Consider the following 15,438-nt stretch of genomic DNA (forward strand, 5'->3'; position numbering starts at 1 on the left):
TTTTTGCAGTCGTTGTTGATGATTTCAGTTTTTCCTCGTAAACATGCTGCATCTTGAATCTGCAATGTGTTTTTCTCAAATGTTTATTTTTTTTTCTTTTCTTTTCAGTTTTTTCCCAACATTTTGGGAAATTTGCTCGTCTGTCTAGTCAAAGTTTTGTTTGTTGTTTTGTTTTTTTTTCATAAATGGGCAAGTTAATTTTTCTAATAATACCGCCAATATAAACAGTATGTTAAACATTAAAATCGTTTTGTTTGTTTGTTTGTTTGTTTGTTTGTTTGTTAAATGCATTTCAACCTGTCTAACACTGATACTCGCAGAGTTTGTTTTTTTTTTAGTTTCCACCATGGGAGGAACCAGTCCTACATGCAGTCTACCAAGTGAAGCAGAAAGTGAAAGACTTTATTCTTCTTTGTGCGTCTTCCCGGCCTCTAACGATGGCCGAGGCACACTCGTATCCTCTGCTTGTTGGATTCGAAGAAACCAACATACCCAATTTAGAAACAAAGTTACTGCAGTACTTTCGTACTGTCGGTGGCGACTGTGAGATTGAGTATGAAAATGGCAGCAGGACAGCGAAACTGCACTTCACGAGAGAGGAGGGTAAGTTTGGCTCCATGAAGTAAACTGAAAATAATACTACTACTAATAATAGCTTCTACGCCGTATTATCAGTGGAGTTCTTTACTGCAGATTTTTTCTCTCTCTTGTGTCACAGATCAGAGGAATGTTCTGGCGAAAGAGTCTCATCAGATCAGCTTGGAAAAGGGCGTTTTGAAGCTGACGGTTCGTTTACCCACTGAAGCGAAATCATCACAGGTATTATTTATGATAGGCCGGTGTAGTCAAGGGAGATCTGCATACCAAGAATAGTTTTGTATGCCCTTGCCAATATAAATATGCTAAAGTAAAATATAGTAATGTTACACTATTTGTGGGTGGAAGTTGTTGAACCTCCTCCCCAGACTTCGAACTTAGGATTAGTTTATAGTAAACAACGATCTGTGTCTCGGTTTTGAGCTGTTTATCCGGTTCTAAAGGTCACATGACTTACCGTGAACTCAAAGCTGTTCTCTCTTTCTGCTGTAGGAATATTGCAAACAAAAAAACCCATTACTGTGTCTTTTGTTTTATTCTGCTTTACACAAATTAAGTATAATTAAATATTTTTTCCATTATATTTCTTTAAAGACCAACAGCTATTTATAGTCTGGTCACACAAGATTTCAGTATAATAAAAAAATGGTGAATACATTTATATTTTTTTTGTTCCACACAGGAATTCCCATTGGATAAAGACAACACGAAATGTAAGTACTGAATAAAAACAACACCTCAGTCTTATGCCATGCATGCTATATATGTAATGAAGGTATTTAGTTTCTACATAATATTTTTTTACAACCATGTGTTTGTCAAAAACTTCTACAAATCTCTAACTGGTATTTAAGGTGTTTTTTCTCTGATTAAGCATGTCTGGGTACATGAAACATTTTCCTGCTGTAATTTTGAATCGAGGAATCACTCCTCAACTCAAATACGAACTTTTGTCTAAAATATGAATTTGTCAGTTCTATTCATTTGTCTAACCCCTCTGTTTTATCAGGTTAGAGTATGTTGTCATCGTTTCACAGAAATTGTGGCTTGACATTGCAATTGTTAGTGATAGCTGATGCATGCTGTTGAGCTGGGTAAATAGAAACAAAAGGTCTTACATATCTAAATTGTTTTACATGTTTGTATTTTTTTCATTACAGCTGTTAAAAACATAAAGACGAAGAATTCCATAAAGAATGACGAGGCCAGAGTTAATCGGTTTTCTGTTTTAAAAAGTTTAAGAAGGTCATTTAAGGGCAAGGCGTCAATAAAACTTCCCGCTGCCATCTCAGAGCCCATTGACAGTGCTGTCCTCAGATACTAGCTCAAAATAAATCAGCAGCAGAGACCATTTGCAGTGAAATGGACAAACACTTCTGCATCGTAAACCTCGGCCAAACCACTGTGACCTTGAGTCCTGTATCTTCTTTACTAAAGCAAAAGGATGCCAAAGCCATCATCAAAGAGTGGACTGATACTGTGAAGTTAGTGTTTAAAAAATCTGTGTCAAAGTTCAAATCTGTGAAGTTCTGTCCAGATTCAGATGCATGGAAAGAGTCTGAGGAAAAGATCAGAGAGATGTTACTGAATGAAAATGTGATTGTAGTACCTGATAAAGACAGAGGTGCTTTATCAGTGGCTGGTCCTGTTAGTGATGTCGACAGACTGGAGAAATCTCTTTCTGAAATTATAAACAAAATCCACAGGGAGAAAACAAGTAAAACTGTAGAGATCGAAGTGTCACCATCAGTTTTCCATCTCCTGCATCAAAATGGGCTTTTGGACAACCTTCTACTTGTGTATCCAGAGGTCAAGTTGTCACCAGAGAGTCCTAATCTGAAAATAACTGGTTTAGGGGAAGAGATTAATGCAGCAATCAATGTTATATTAGATGCAGTACTTACAGTAAAACGACAGAATCTGGAAATAGATAAAGATGTGCTTGAACTGTTGAAGGATGAGCAACAAGAGGAGCTTACAGGTGCTCTCCTCACATCTCATCGAATAAACGCAGCGTTTGAAATCAGTGGAAACAGGGTGCAGCTCCTTGCTGTTTCTGACACAGATCTGTCTCATGCTCAGGACCATCTAGGACAGCTGTTAACAACTCAGTACATTAATGTTGAAGACAGTAATGTCCTGAAGAAGCCAGAGTGGCAGCAGCTGGTCAGTCACTTAGAGCAGGCTAACAGTAAGCCATGCAGAACTCGAATCAACACAACTGCTCAACAAGTCGTGGTGTCAGGCTACAAGGATAGTGCCATAAAGGTTCAGCATCAGCTTGGTGACTTCTTAACACAGAACGCTCACATAGAAGAAACTGTTGTGGTCAAAGCTAATGCTGTCGTTAAATACTTGGAAGGTTTTAACACATCTTGGATGGAGAAAGTGAAAGACAAGGTGAGAGTGTCCTACAGAAATGAGGCCATCTGTCTGAGTGGATCCAGAGTGAATGTGACACATTGCAAGACTGTGGTTGAAGGTGCCGTCTCTGCTGTAGTCTTTGACAGTCTGAATGTCTGCATGTCTGGAGTGAAGAAGCTCTTCCAGGAGAATGAAACACTGTATGTTTCCTCAATCAAAACTAAAACTGGTTGCCTGGTTCAACTAGTTAATAAGCCAGGTGGTGGACAAGACAATGATGACACTGCTGTTCAGGATATAGTGGCTGCTGTCAGGCAGGAGTTTGGAAACCACGGTGTCACTCATTCTCAACAAACTCCTCCTCCCAAAGCTCACAAGCCACCAGTTTTTCAGCCTACTGGATTGGACCTGTACTTGTATCATGTGCAGACAAATGAAGGCCTGGACATTGTTCTTACAAAGGGAAATATAGAGGCTGCCATGGTAATTTGGATTTTTATTATACTTAATTCAGATTAGATAGTTCTCTTAAGACAGAACTTTTCTTACCACAAGATGACAGACTGCAAGAGTATGTATGTAGCATTGACTACTCACCCTATCAAGCTTTAAATTATTATATAAATTATTATATAATAATTATTTAAATTGTATAAATTATTATTATAAATTATCTTTTTAGTAAAGGGGTTCACTGTGTCTTCTTTTATTATTATTTTTTGTTTTCTTGTTTATAATAGTTATTTGCACTGCTGAACTGACGACTGATCACTTTCATAACTTTTTAGACAGAGGTGATTGTGAACAGTGTGCCTCCAAACCTCAACCTGAACAGTGGTGAAGTTTCAAAAGCCATCTTGCGTGCAGCTGGACCCAAACTTCAGCAGTCAATAAATGCACAGGGTGCTGCTGGAAATGTTGGTGAGATCATTGTTACTGAGGGCTGCCAACTAAACAGCAAAAAAGTTTTTCACTTAATTGCACCTTACTGGGATAATGGACAAGGCACATCTGAAGAGGTAATGTATTTCATCATATATAATACATTTTTAATAATCATCACAGTCTAAAATTGATGACATATGCATATTCCTGAAACTAAATGTCATTATCTTTAATATTATTAAATAGTATTTATTTGTTGCCTTACAGTGTTTGCAAGGACTCTTTTTGGATTGTTTAGACATGGCAGAGAATAATAATCTAACCTCCATATCCTTGCCTGCAATTAGCACTGGAGACCTGTGTTTCCCAACAGCTGTCGTAGCTTCTTTGATGTTGGATACAATCTTAGAATTTAGCAAAATGAGACACCCCAAGCACCTGAAGATGGTTGTGATTGTACTTTACCCAGTTGATACACAGTGTATTCAGGTAAGGAAAGCTTGCACCTTAATATATCATATTTAAATAAACAGCAAGTCAAGTTTTTCTTTGGACATTGGCTGCCTTTTAATTTATTTTCAGACCATTTTCAGAGGATTTTTTGTTTTGTTTTGTTTCTCTTGGCACTTTGCACTGACCTATGAATCATGCAAGCATAACAAACTCATGGGTTGAACCAGTTTTGTATCCACGTATTAGTAAAGATGTGAATACAATTATTTTTCTTTAAGTATGTCATGCCTGTCAGGCATGTTTGTTCCCATTTCTTTGCCTGACTCTACATAAAATATCACAGATAATACAGTTAGACAGACATAAAAAAAAGGATTTTTCACAATGATATTCAAGCAGAAAACTTGCATTGGGCGCAGTTTGTCCTTAAAAAAAATCTGAGAAAATTGGACAAGCGGACGAGAAAGGAAGAAGTGGTGGGAATCTTCCTCTGGGCATAGATTCAACAAGGTGCTAGAAAGATTCCTCAGAGATTCTGTTCCATACTGATATAACAGCAGATGTAATAATGATGTAATAACATATATAAACATATATAAATGATATAATTATATATTTGTTTCTTTCTTGTGTTTCTTGTGTTTTAGATGTATAATTTAATGCCCCCCTCTTGAATCACTATCTTATCATAGTAGAGGAGTTTGTATGTTCCAGGTATCCCAGAGGCTATCTTGTCAGTAGGTCCTCCCATGACAAACTGATCCTGGGTGAGGGACCAGACAAAGAGCGATTTAAAAACTACAATGAGAACAAAATCAAGGGAACAGTTTACTCTGCCTGGGATAGGTTTACAGGAGCCCCACCCTGGAGCTTGAGAGGGTGCCTGAGGGCGAGTGCCTGATGACTGAGCCTTAGCGTATGGATCCCAGCCGTGCACAGCCCAAAAATGCAACATGGAACTAGCCTGCTGTAGGCCTACCACCCACAAGAGGCGGTGCAGTGTGTGCTAAGCAGCAGCCAGGGGTGGCGACCCCAGCAAACCCATCCCTAACTACCAAAATTAGCATTTGGGGCATGGAACATCACCTCTCTGATGGGAAAGGAGCCCGAGGTAGTGCGTGAGGTCAGGAAGTACCGGCTAGATATAGTTTGGCTGTAGTTATCCAAGGTGAGAGGCGGTAGCCTGGGGTGGGTATCTTAGTATCCCAAAGTTTGCTGTCTGTACATTAGTTTTCCCCAGTGGATGACAGGGTTTGTTCTCTGCACCTTCGGGTCAGGGAAGGGTTCCTGACTGTTGTCTGTGCCTATGCGCCAAACGCATGTGCTCCAACTATAGGAGGATCACACTCCTCCAGTGTGTGAATGGGTGGATGACTGGAAATGTAAAGCGCTTTGGGGTCCTTAGGGACTAGTAAAGCGCTATATAAATACAGGCCATTTACCATTTACCATTTAATTTAATTTTCATTGCTGCAGATTTATTAGCTGCTTATCCCAAATTCCCTTTCAAGTACGTACCAAGAGTGCTCTGCCGGATTGAGGTCTGTGGAGGCCACTGGTACAAAGTATTTTTCCAGTCTTCTGTTGTCCAGTGTTGGTGAGCCTGTGTGAATTTTAGTCTCAGTTTCCTGTTCTTAGCTGGCAGGTGTGGTCCCCACTGTGGTCTTCTGTTGCTGTACCTCATCTACTTCAGATGTGTTGTGCTTTCATAGATGTTTTTCTGCATACATGTTTGCAACGAGTGGTTGAGTCATTGTTGCCTTCATACCACCTCAGAGTAGTCTTGCAAGTGTTCTCTGACCTCCAGCACAGAGATGGGCCTCAAGTGGCCTTTTACGAAATTGAATTCTGTGTGAACTTTGTTTTTAAACTGTGCAGGCTGGTGCTTGGTATATTGCATCGTTTAACTTCTATCTTGGTTTAAATATTAGTGAATTTTTTCAGTTGTAGAATTTGGTTTTATTTTTGCAGGATTTCAGTCAGGAATTTAAGAAGTTTCCAAATGCCTCAGGCGATTCACGTTCAACAAAAGGTGAATGCACATAATATTGTTTGTTTTTAATTTTTTTTTATCACAACTTTTGCAAACATTTCAAATGTTGTTGTTTTTTTTCAATTGTTGATGCCAGGAGGCCCCTTCTCTAAGCTCACCTCGACCTCAGATATGCATGAGACAAAAATGGGAAATGTGACTATACAGGTAGTCACAAGAGACATAACCAAGGAGACAACTGATATCATTGTCAACTCGTCCAATGAAAGCTTTTCACTTAAGTCAGGTAAATCATAGAAAAAAGTGGAATATTCAAGTTCTGAAAAATATTTATAGTTATATGTAATTCTCTCCTCACTACTGCACAGTGGACATAGCAGTCAACAGAAGAATTAAGCATCTTATTAAATTAAGTATTAAATTACACAAAAGATGAATACAGTAATCATTATCTTTAATTTTTATTATGTGTATAATTTTTCCACTTTATCCAGGAGTCTCTAAAGCTATTCTAGACGCAGCTGGTAAGGCTGTTGAAGTGGAATGCCATAACTTCGGTAAGAAATCACTTTAACTTTTAGATTTTATGACACTGTAACTCAGAGTAGACTCAACCTACAGTATAACAGTTTGGGTTTTTTTCAACAATAAAAATGAAGCTGACTTAATATAAAGCCCATTTTTGTAATCATACTCTAAGATTGCCAATAAAGGAAATATGGCCTAAATAAGCATCCTCATGGTCATTAAGGGTAAAAGACATAAAGATCCACGATCTCCACATTTAGGTGCCAAGTCCAATCCAGGCATGATAATGACTCAGCCAGGTAACCTAAAGTGTAAGAAGATCCTTCACGTGGTTGGAGAGTCTGACCCAATAAAAATCAACAAGGTTGTGAAAGATGCACTTCAGATGTGTGTGAAAAGCTCCTACACCTCTGTATCATTTCCTGCAATTGGCACAGGTGAGATTTGTTCATGTATGTCAGAAGTTCATGATATGGGAAATCTACATACCATAGATACGTTAAGCCCAAACCAGAGACTTGTATTATGAAAGAGGTTATGCTTCAGATTAGAGATCAACAGACATGAAATCACCTCCTACTGACCAATCAATTCTCTGCACAATAGCAATTAAAACAATTACTCTATAAGTATTAATGCGTGATCTTAAAACTGGACATGAATTTGCACTAGTTAACTTTATGTCAAATTTGCACACAGTCTAAGCCGGATCTTTACTTACTGTCAAAGCTTTAAACACCAACACCATACATGCAGCTGAAGGAACTTCTGAACTGAAAAACTATTGTCAGCAGAAAGTATAATTGTGGACAAATAGTATGTTTACACATGAAGCAAACGTTTCACTGATAGCAACTCAAAACTGTAAGACCAGACTGACCAGTCTGTGCACTGCCTGTGTTAACTAAAAGAAAGACTACAGCTCATGGCCTCACACATGGCTCTTGGAATGCCTAGAACAATACAAGATCAATGGGACCGTAACACTCTTCATCAGGAGTTTGATGGGGATGTGGCGAACAACAGTATAGGCTAACTTCAAGACAATTGCACATGTCATTGTCAAGTGCAGGATTTAACAAGGACTTTAGAGGCTTTGGCAGTGGCTGGAAAAACGCTGGTGTTTGAGGAGTTCAGTGAGGCAGGTGAAAAAGACTGTAAGACTGCCTCAAGGCAATTCTGGCAACTCAGGATCCCACTGACACATCTTTCAGCAGAGTGTGGGGATGAGGGAATGAGTCATCCATCACTGAGGGTGAGGTCACCAAGTCAGTTAAACAACTCCTTCTAGCAGCCCCTGGGGTCGACGAGGTTAACCCCAAATTCCCGAAGGATGCTTTAGGGCTTCCTTGGTTGACTTGCCTCTACATTGTTGAATAGAAATCTGAAGCGATACCTCTGGATTGGCACATTGGGGTAGTGGCTATCTTCAAGAAGGGGGACTGGAGTATGTGCTCCAACTATAGGGGACTCACGCTTCTCAGTCTGGGTAAGTCTATGACAGGGTGCTGGAAAGGAGGCTGTCCATCAGTCGAACCTCGGATGTGGTTTTTCGTCCTGTTTGCAGAACATTGGATCAGTCATGAGCACTGGGTAGTGACCAAAAGAACGAGATCACAGATAAAGGTGGTGGAAATTTGCTTTCTTTGAATGGTGACTGTTCTCTCCCTTAGAGATGGGGTGAGGAGTTCAGCCACCTGGGAGGGGCTCAGAGTAGGGTTGGTTCTCCTTCACATAGAAAGGAGGTAGTTGAAGTGGTTCAGGCATTTAAAAAAGGATTCTTCCTGGGCGCATCCTGGGTTAGGTGTTACAGGCATGTCTCGCCAGGAGGTTTGCCTGAGGCAGGCCCAAGACACGCTGGAGGGATTATATCTCTCAGCTGGCCTGGGAACGCTTTGATGTTCCCCCAGACAAGCTGGAGGAGTTGGCTGAGCACAGGGAGGTCTGGGCTTCTCTGCTTAGGCTGCTGCCCCTGTGACCTGGCTCGGAGAAGAAAATGGATAGAATGGATGGATGGATTTGGTTACAGTTAATCTTTTTGGATTCTTGCTGATGCCCTCTACTATAATTCTGTTGTTTCTCTACTCACTTGTAGGAAACTAGAGGAAATAACTGTAGTTTTAAACGCTTACATGTACACACACAGTTAATGTCCCTCCATTTAGAAAGATGGAGGCATCAGAGTGAACTTCTCCATTCAACACAGAGGCTCTCACAACCTAAATCATGATGTCAGTTCTGAATAAATTAATTTTTTTAATTACATTTATGTATGCTGTATGCATTTTGTTCATTCCTAAGTTGTGAGTCTACATAACAGCCAAAATACTGTCTTTAATTATTAACATTTGAAATGATGAAGGCACTTGAAAATTAGCTGCCTTCACAGAAAAACACAAACACTTTAAGTACTGTATAAACTGTGTTTACTCTTTCCTTCCCAGGCTTCTAGAATTCCGATTGGCCAAAATTTCTGCACGGCTAGGATTTCACATGTTCTTGACAGTGTTTGACTGTGTTTTTGGCGTTTACATCTGGACAGGTTTTTAAAAAAAAAAAAACAAAAATGGAAAAATTCAATTTTCAAAAATACCCGTGTATGTATGGACGTAGCCTCAGTCTCTGGTTTCGACACCTTCTCAGATGTATGCTCATGATGGATAACAATAGTAGTAGTCGTGGTGGTGGGTATTCTTGTTAGACTTTCTTTTTCAGAACCATACAAACTTTAATTGGGTGATGTCACAGTGTTTTGAGTTTTGTGTGGAATTATTATTCTTTCCTTTGCATTAAGACAGGGGTGGGGTAGCTCCAGGCCTCGAGGGCCGGTGTCCTGCAGGTTTTAGATGTGTCCTTGATCCAACACGGCTGATTTAAATGGCTAAATTAGTCCATTAGTCAAGTTGTCCAGTGGCCTAGTTATGAACTAATCATTTGATTCAGGTGTGGTGGCCCAGGGTGATATCTAAAACTTGCAGGACAACAGCCCTTGAGGCCTTGAGTTCCCCACCCCTGCATTAAGAAGATTTTTTAAGTTTAAGCTTTGTACATTTTAGTTATTTTAGTGTATGCATTTGGGTCCTCTCTGCCTGAAACACAGCACCTCCATGACGGGTGACCTGGGTCATGACCCCCCCCCATAACACCTCTTAACCTTTCTGATGAAACAAAAAAGTGTAAAACTCCCCTTGGCCAGTTAAAAGGTTTTGCAGTGTGCTCAGATTTACAAAAAATGCACTACAAACTGAATTGTTTATCTTTTAAGGTAGAGAGCATGAGGCTGGGCATTGGCAAAATAAGTAAAACATCCAAAGGCAGGTTTTACGCTTCCGTAAGAATAGCTAAAGCATTCTGACAGAGCTGAACTTGTCACTCTGGTTCATCCAGTAAACAATGAGACTCATTATGTACGCAAGTGCCTTAGGTCCATAATGACAAACAAAGTATGGACATAAAGTGCAACTTATCATTTTTGAAATGAGGCAATTTTCTGTGTTGATTTTTTTAAATAGATTTTTTAATTATTATTAACCACATAGTGAATTTTGGGATTTATAAGTTGAACATCACCATTTATGGAAAATTCCATTAAAAAACAAAACAAACAAACAAAAACAGTGTACATAAAATTAATGTTTCAATAAAATACTCGATTAGCTAAATTAAACTCTAATAACTTCTACTGTAAAAATAATATTCTGACATCTAATCTTCTTAGAAGAGACACTTGCTGGCCTATACAGGGAGTGCAGAATTATTAGGCAAGTTGTATTTTTGAGGAATAATTTTATTATTGAACAACAACCATGTTCTCAATGAACCCAAAAAACTCATTAATATCAAAGCTGAATGTTTTTGGAAGTAGTTTTTAGTTTGTTTTTAGTTTTAGCTATTTTAGGGGGATATCTGTGTGTGCAGGTGACTATTACTGTGCATAATTATTAGGCAACTTAACAAAAAACAAATATATACCCATTTCAATTATTTATTTTTACCAGTGAAACCAATATAACATCTCCACATTCACAAATAGACATTTCTGACATTCAAAAACAAAACAAAAACAAATCAGCGACCAATATAGCCACCTTTCTTTGCAAGGACACTCAAAAGCCTGCCATCCATGGATTCTGTCAGTGTTTTGATCTGTTCACCATCAACATTGCGTGCAGCAGCAACCACAGCCTCCCAGACACTGTTCAGAGAGGTGTACTGTTTTCCCTCCTTGTAAATCTCACATTTGATGATGGACCACAGGTTCTCAATGGGGTTCAGATCAGGTGAACAAGGTGGCCATGTCATTAGTTTTTCTTCTTTTATACCCTTTCTTGCCAGCCACGCTGTGGAGTACTTGGACGCGTGTGATGGAGCATTGTCCTGCATGAAAATCATGTTTTTCTTGAAGGATGCAGACTTCTTCCTGTACCACTGCTTGAAGAAGGTGTCTTCCAGAAACTGGCAGTAGGACTGGGAGTTGAGCTTGACTCCATCCTCAACCCGAAAAGGCCCCACAAGCTCATCTTTGATGATACCAGCCCAAACCAGTACTCCACCTCCACCTTGCTGGCGTCTGAGTCGGACTGGAGCTCTCTGCCCATTACCAATCCAGCCACGGGCCCATCCATCTGGCCCATCAAGACTCACTCTCATTTCATCAGTCCATAAAACCTTAGAAAAACCAGTCTTGAGATATTTCTTGGCCCAGTCTTGACACTTCAGCTTGTGTGTCTTGTTCAGTGGTGGTCGTCTTTCAGCCTTTCTTACCTTGGCCATGTCTCTGAGTATTGCACACCTTGTGCTTTTGGGCACTCCAGTGATGTTGCAGCTCTGAAATATGGCCAAACTGGTGGCAAGTGGCATCTTGGCAGCTGCACGCTTGACTTTTCTCAGTTCATGGGCAGTTATTTTGCGCCTTGGTTTTTCCACACGCTTCTTGCGACCCTGTTGACTATTTTGAATGAAACGCTTGATTGTTCGATGATCACGCTTCAGAAGCTTTGCAATTTTGAGACTGCTGCATCCCTCTGCAAGATATCTCACTATTTTTGACTTTTCTGAGCCTGTCAAGTCCTTCTTTTGACCCATTTTGCCAAAGGAAAGGAAGTTGCCTAATAATTCTGCACTCCCTGTACACCTCATGATTATCAGACTGCATAACTACTAAACCTCCTTCTGTGTAACTTGAATCAACTTACAGAAGACTGATGCTCTGGAAAGTTTACTAACAAAACCTGAGACTACACATAAATAGCATGTACAAATCAGTTCTTCAAATTATAATAATAGTATTATAATATTTTTAGGTCAAGGTAATGTAAACGCAAGACTAGTAGCAGATGCCATGTTGGATGCAGTGATTGATGTGATGAGCCAAAACTCTTCCGGTCCCCTGACCACAATCCGCATAGTTATTTTCCAGAAAGCTATGCTAAAAGATTTCCACAGCAGCCTGGAACAGAGAGAAGCTACTGATCCTAATCCTAAGGATAAAGGACAGGGAACCTGGGGAGGCATTGGCAAAGTCCAAGGTAAAAATATGTAGAAGAAAAATCCAGCACTGTTCTGCTGTCTCCAGTCAATGTTGAACCTTAACTTCTAATGGTTTTGAAATGTGGTTTTTCAGGAATGTTTACTGATGGAAATACTGAAAAACCAAAGAAAGAGAAAGACTGCACAGCTGAAGGTCAGGAAGCTGATGCCACTTGCTTCCATATTTGTGGTGTCACTCAGGCTGATGTAGATATAGCCAAGAAACTATTGTTTCAAGAGCCTGAGACAACCACAATTGAGGACGAAGCCATTGGTAAACTCTGTGATGCAGACCACCAGAAAATTGATGACATGGAGAAGACCATGGGTATAAGCATAAAAATAGAAAACAGTAAAGTCAAGCTCACTATTGAAGGACTGAGCAATGATGTGCTTAAAGCTACCTCTGAGATCAATATGATGCTAACCAGGAAAAGAGAGGGTATTCCTGAGCAGTGGGAACGCATGCCAGCTGAGGCCACATGTCAGGCTTTTGCAGTACAAGCCAAGACATCAGAATATGATGAAATCCTGAAACATTTTCAGGCCTCATGCAGTGGATTTGTTACAAAGGTAACATTTGTTATTTATCACTCAGATCATTAGAGCAAAAGGTTTTTGGTGAATGGATCATCAAATTGATACTGACTAATCATTTCTAGATTTAAATTGAAAATGTATTTTCATGCATCTGTTCAAGTCTTTGTGCAGTCAAACCATTATGAAGTTAGTGTTAAACATTTTTTTTTTTAAATCTTTTAAAAAGTTTGTTTCACAAGAAAGCCAATAAAAGCAGTTAACATAAATCTACATCAGACTACACAAAAAAGCACTTTTCTTCCTCTCAGATTGAGCGGATCCAGAACCCTGGATTGTGGAAGAGTCTAGAGATTAAGAAGCGTGAGATGGAGTTGAGAAATGGTCATCAGAATAACGAGAGACGTCTTTTCCATGGTACCTGCAACAGAGCTGTGCCAAATATTAATGACCGTGGGTTCAACAGGAGCTATGCAGGAAAGAATGGTGAGATATTTGTGGGTGGGGGATGTGTCAGTGTGCCAATTGTTTTCAGTTTGATCTTAATGCTACCGAGAGTTACAGAGTTGGCCATAAACACACTTTTTCAAAATCAGCTTTAGACTACAGAAAGAATGGAATACACAGAATGTGGAGAAAACTTGCACAAGGAACAATGCTGAAAATAAATATTTTAGAAGACAGTGAGAGACAATAAAAGGTGGGAATGCGGAGATCAGAATAGGGATTATAAGTACTGGGATTGTGGCTGGTAAAAGGAAAGAGCTGGCTGATATGATGGGCAAAAAGGAAGGTAGATATATATTGTGTGTAGGATACCAGGCGGAAGGGAAGCAAGGTCAGGAGCACCGGAGGTGGATTCAAGCTGTGCTACAATGATATTGAAAGGAAATGAAACAGAGTATGGATAATCTTGAAGGGAGAGAATGTGAATAGTGTTGTGGAGGGGAAGAGAGTGTCAGACAGAATCATGGGTTTCAGGCTGGAAATCAAAGGGTTGATATTGTCTTCAGGGGGAGAAAGTGGTGACTGGAACAGCCTTCAGTGGAGATCTAGGTGAAAGGAACAGAGGTCAAATTTGGAAGAACAGATGGAAGTGGGTTTTGCTAAAAGGATGAAAATGGCTGTGGCCACCAAGTAAAGTCAAAAATCGAATATATGGGTCCACAGTGTTTGGGTTGTGGCTGCCCCTCCGGTGTACTTGCTGTAATTTCTATCTGTGGAAACCGAGGACTGAATCTTCAGATGATGTCTTCTGCTCATCACAAGACAGAGAGAGAAAAAACTACCGCATTTTCCGAGCCACCTTCTTTATACTCTTTTGTCCATTTGCGCCTCTCTCTCTCCTCCTGTCTGTCATTTACATACATCCAGCCACACTCTATCATCCTCTCCATCTTCAACCTTTCAGTCTCTTTTAACTAAGGCGGTGGTTATTTCGTTGAAAGCATTTCCTTACATCTTCTTCTTTTCCATATTATACTTAACAAAATTTTTCAATAAATACACCGCATATGAACTTTCAGTTGTGTATTCAACAGCACTTCATACCATTTCTCTTATTCAGAATCATGTATAATGATTGGTTGGCAACATATTTCTATGTCTTTGACTACAAGTTAATTTGATTTACTATTAGCAGAAGCACACAGAAATAAACTCTGTTTTTGTATCAGACATAAAAGACTGGATGTTAATATTTTCTACTCTCTCTGTTAGTGTGAGTTTAATGTGAGGTTAACCTCAATGTGAGGTTATGGAAGTTTGAGAGGATTTAGTGTTTGATTTTCAGACTGGTGCAACTACTAGGAATAACAGAAAGCGTGTCAAAGCGTTTTTCCGTTGACTTTCTGCTGCTCTTCATTTTCAGCTGCATTATATGGCAATGGCACATACTTTGCTGTCAATGCTAGTTATTCTGCCAGTGACACCTACTCCAAGCCAAATCAGAACGGGGAAAAGTTTATGTACGTCTGCCGAGTTCTGACTGGTGACTTCACTCTTGGACAGAAAGGCATGGTTACACCACCAGCAAAAAAACTCGGATCCACTGACCTGTACGACAGTGTTGTGGACAACATTGCCAATCCCACCATGTTTGTTGTCTTCCATGACACCCAGGCTTGTCCTGAGTATTTGATTACATTCAAGTAATGGTAAATGGTCTGTATTTGTATAGCGCTTTACTTGGTCCTAAGGACCCCAAAGCGCTTCACACTATACACAATCATCCACCCATTCACACACACATTGGTGATGGCAAGCTACAGTGTAGCCACAGCCGCCCTGAGGCGCACTGACAGAGGCGAGCCAGTGAACAAGATTATGAGACATAATCAACTTACATCATAAAAGTGAGCCCATTATGCTACTTTTTAACTCTATGTATTTATTCTTTGACTCTATTAGACTAGCTCTGCATGGTCCACAGTTCAAAATCATTTGAGCCTTTTATTGGCTCAAATTGTGGTCATCAGAGTTTTGTAACCTTGTAAACCAAAATATCTGAAAATCTTGTGTTTGTGCATCTATAGATGATAGTTTGTGTGCTT

The 15,438-nt window shown here is 39.7% G+C and overlaps 1 protein-coding gene across 1 annotated transcript; it reads left to right on the plus strand.

Annotated features, from left to right (window-relative positions):
- Positions 1–281: 281 nt before the first annotated feature.
- On the plus strand, positions 282–15,434 carry LOC308409367 (protein mono-ADP-ribosyltransferase PARP14-like). Its single transcript, XM_080902058.1, is given in 15 exon segments — positions 282–603; positions 719–819; positions 1,280–1,310; positions 1,758–1,916; positions 1,919–3,444; positions 3,750–3,980; positions 4,114–4,335; positions 6,271–6,331; positions 6,429–6,578; positions 6,787–6,849; positions 7,081–7,257; positions 12,124–12,348; positions 12,444–12,922; positions 13,198–13,372; positions 14,757–15,434. Coding segments are annotated over 15 exon segments (4,050 nt in total). The 5' UTR covers positions 282–437; the 3' UTR covers positions 15,041–15,434.
- The last annotated feature ends 4 nt before the right edge of the window (positions 15,435–15,438 follow it).

This window comes from Rhamphochromis sp. 'chilingali', assembly GCF_963969265.1.
Source record: "Rhamphochromis sp. 'chilingali' genome assembly, chromosome: 14".
NCBI lineage: Eukaryota > Metazoa > Chordata > Actinopteri > Cichliformes > Cichlidae > Rhamphochromis > Rhamphochromis sp. 'chilingali'.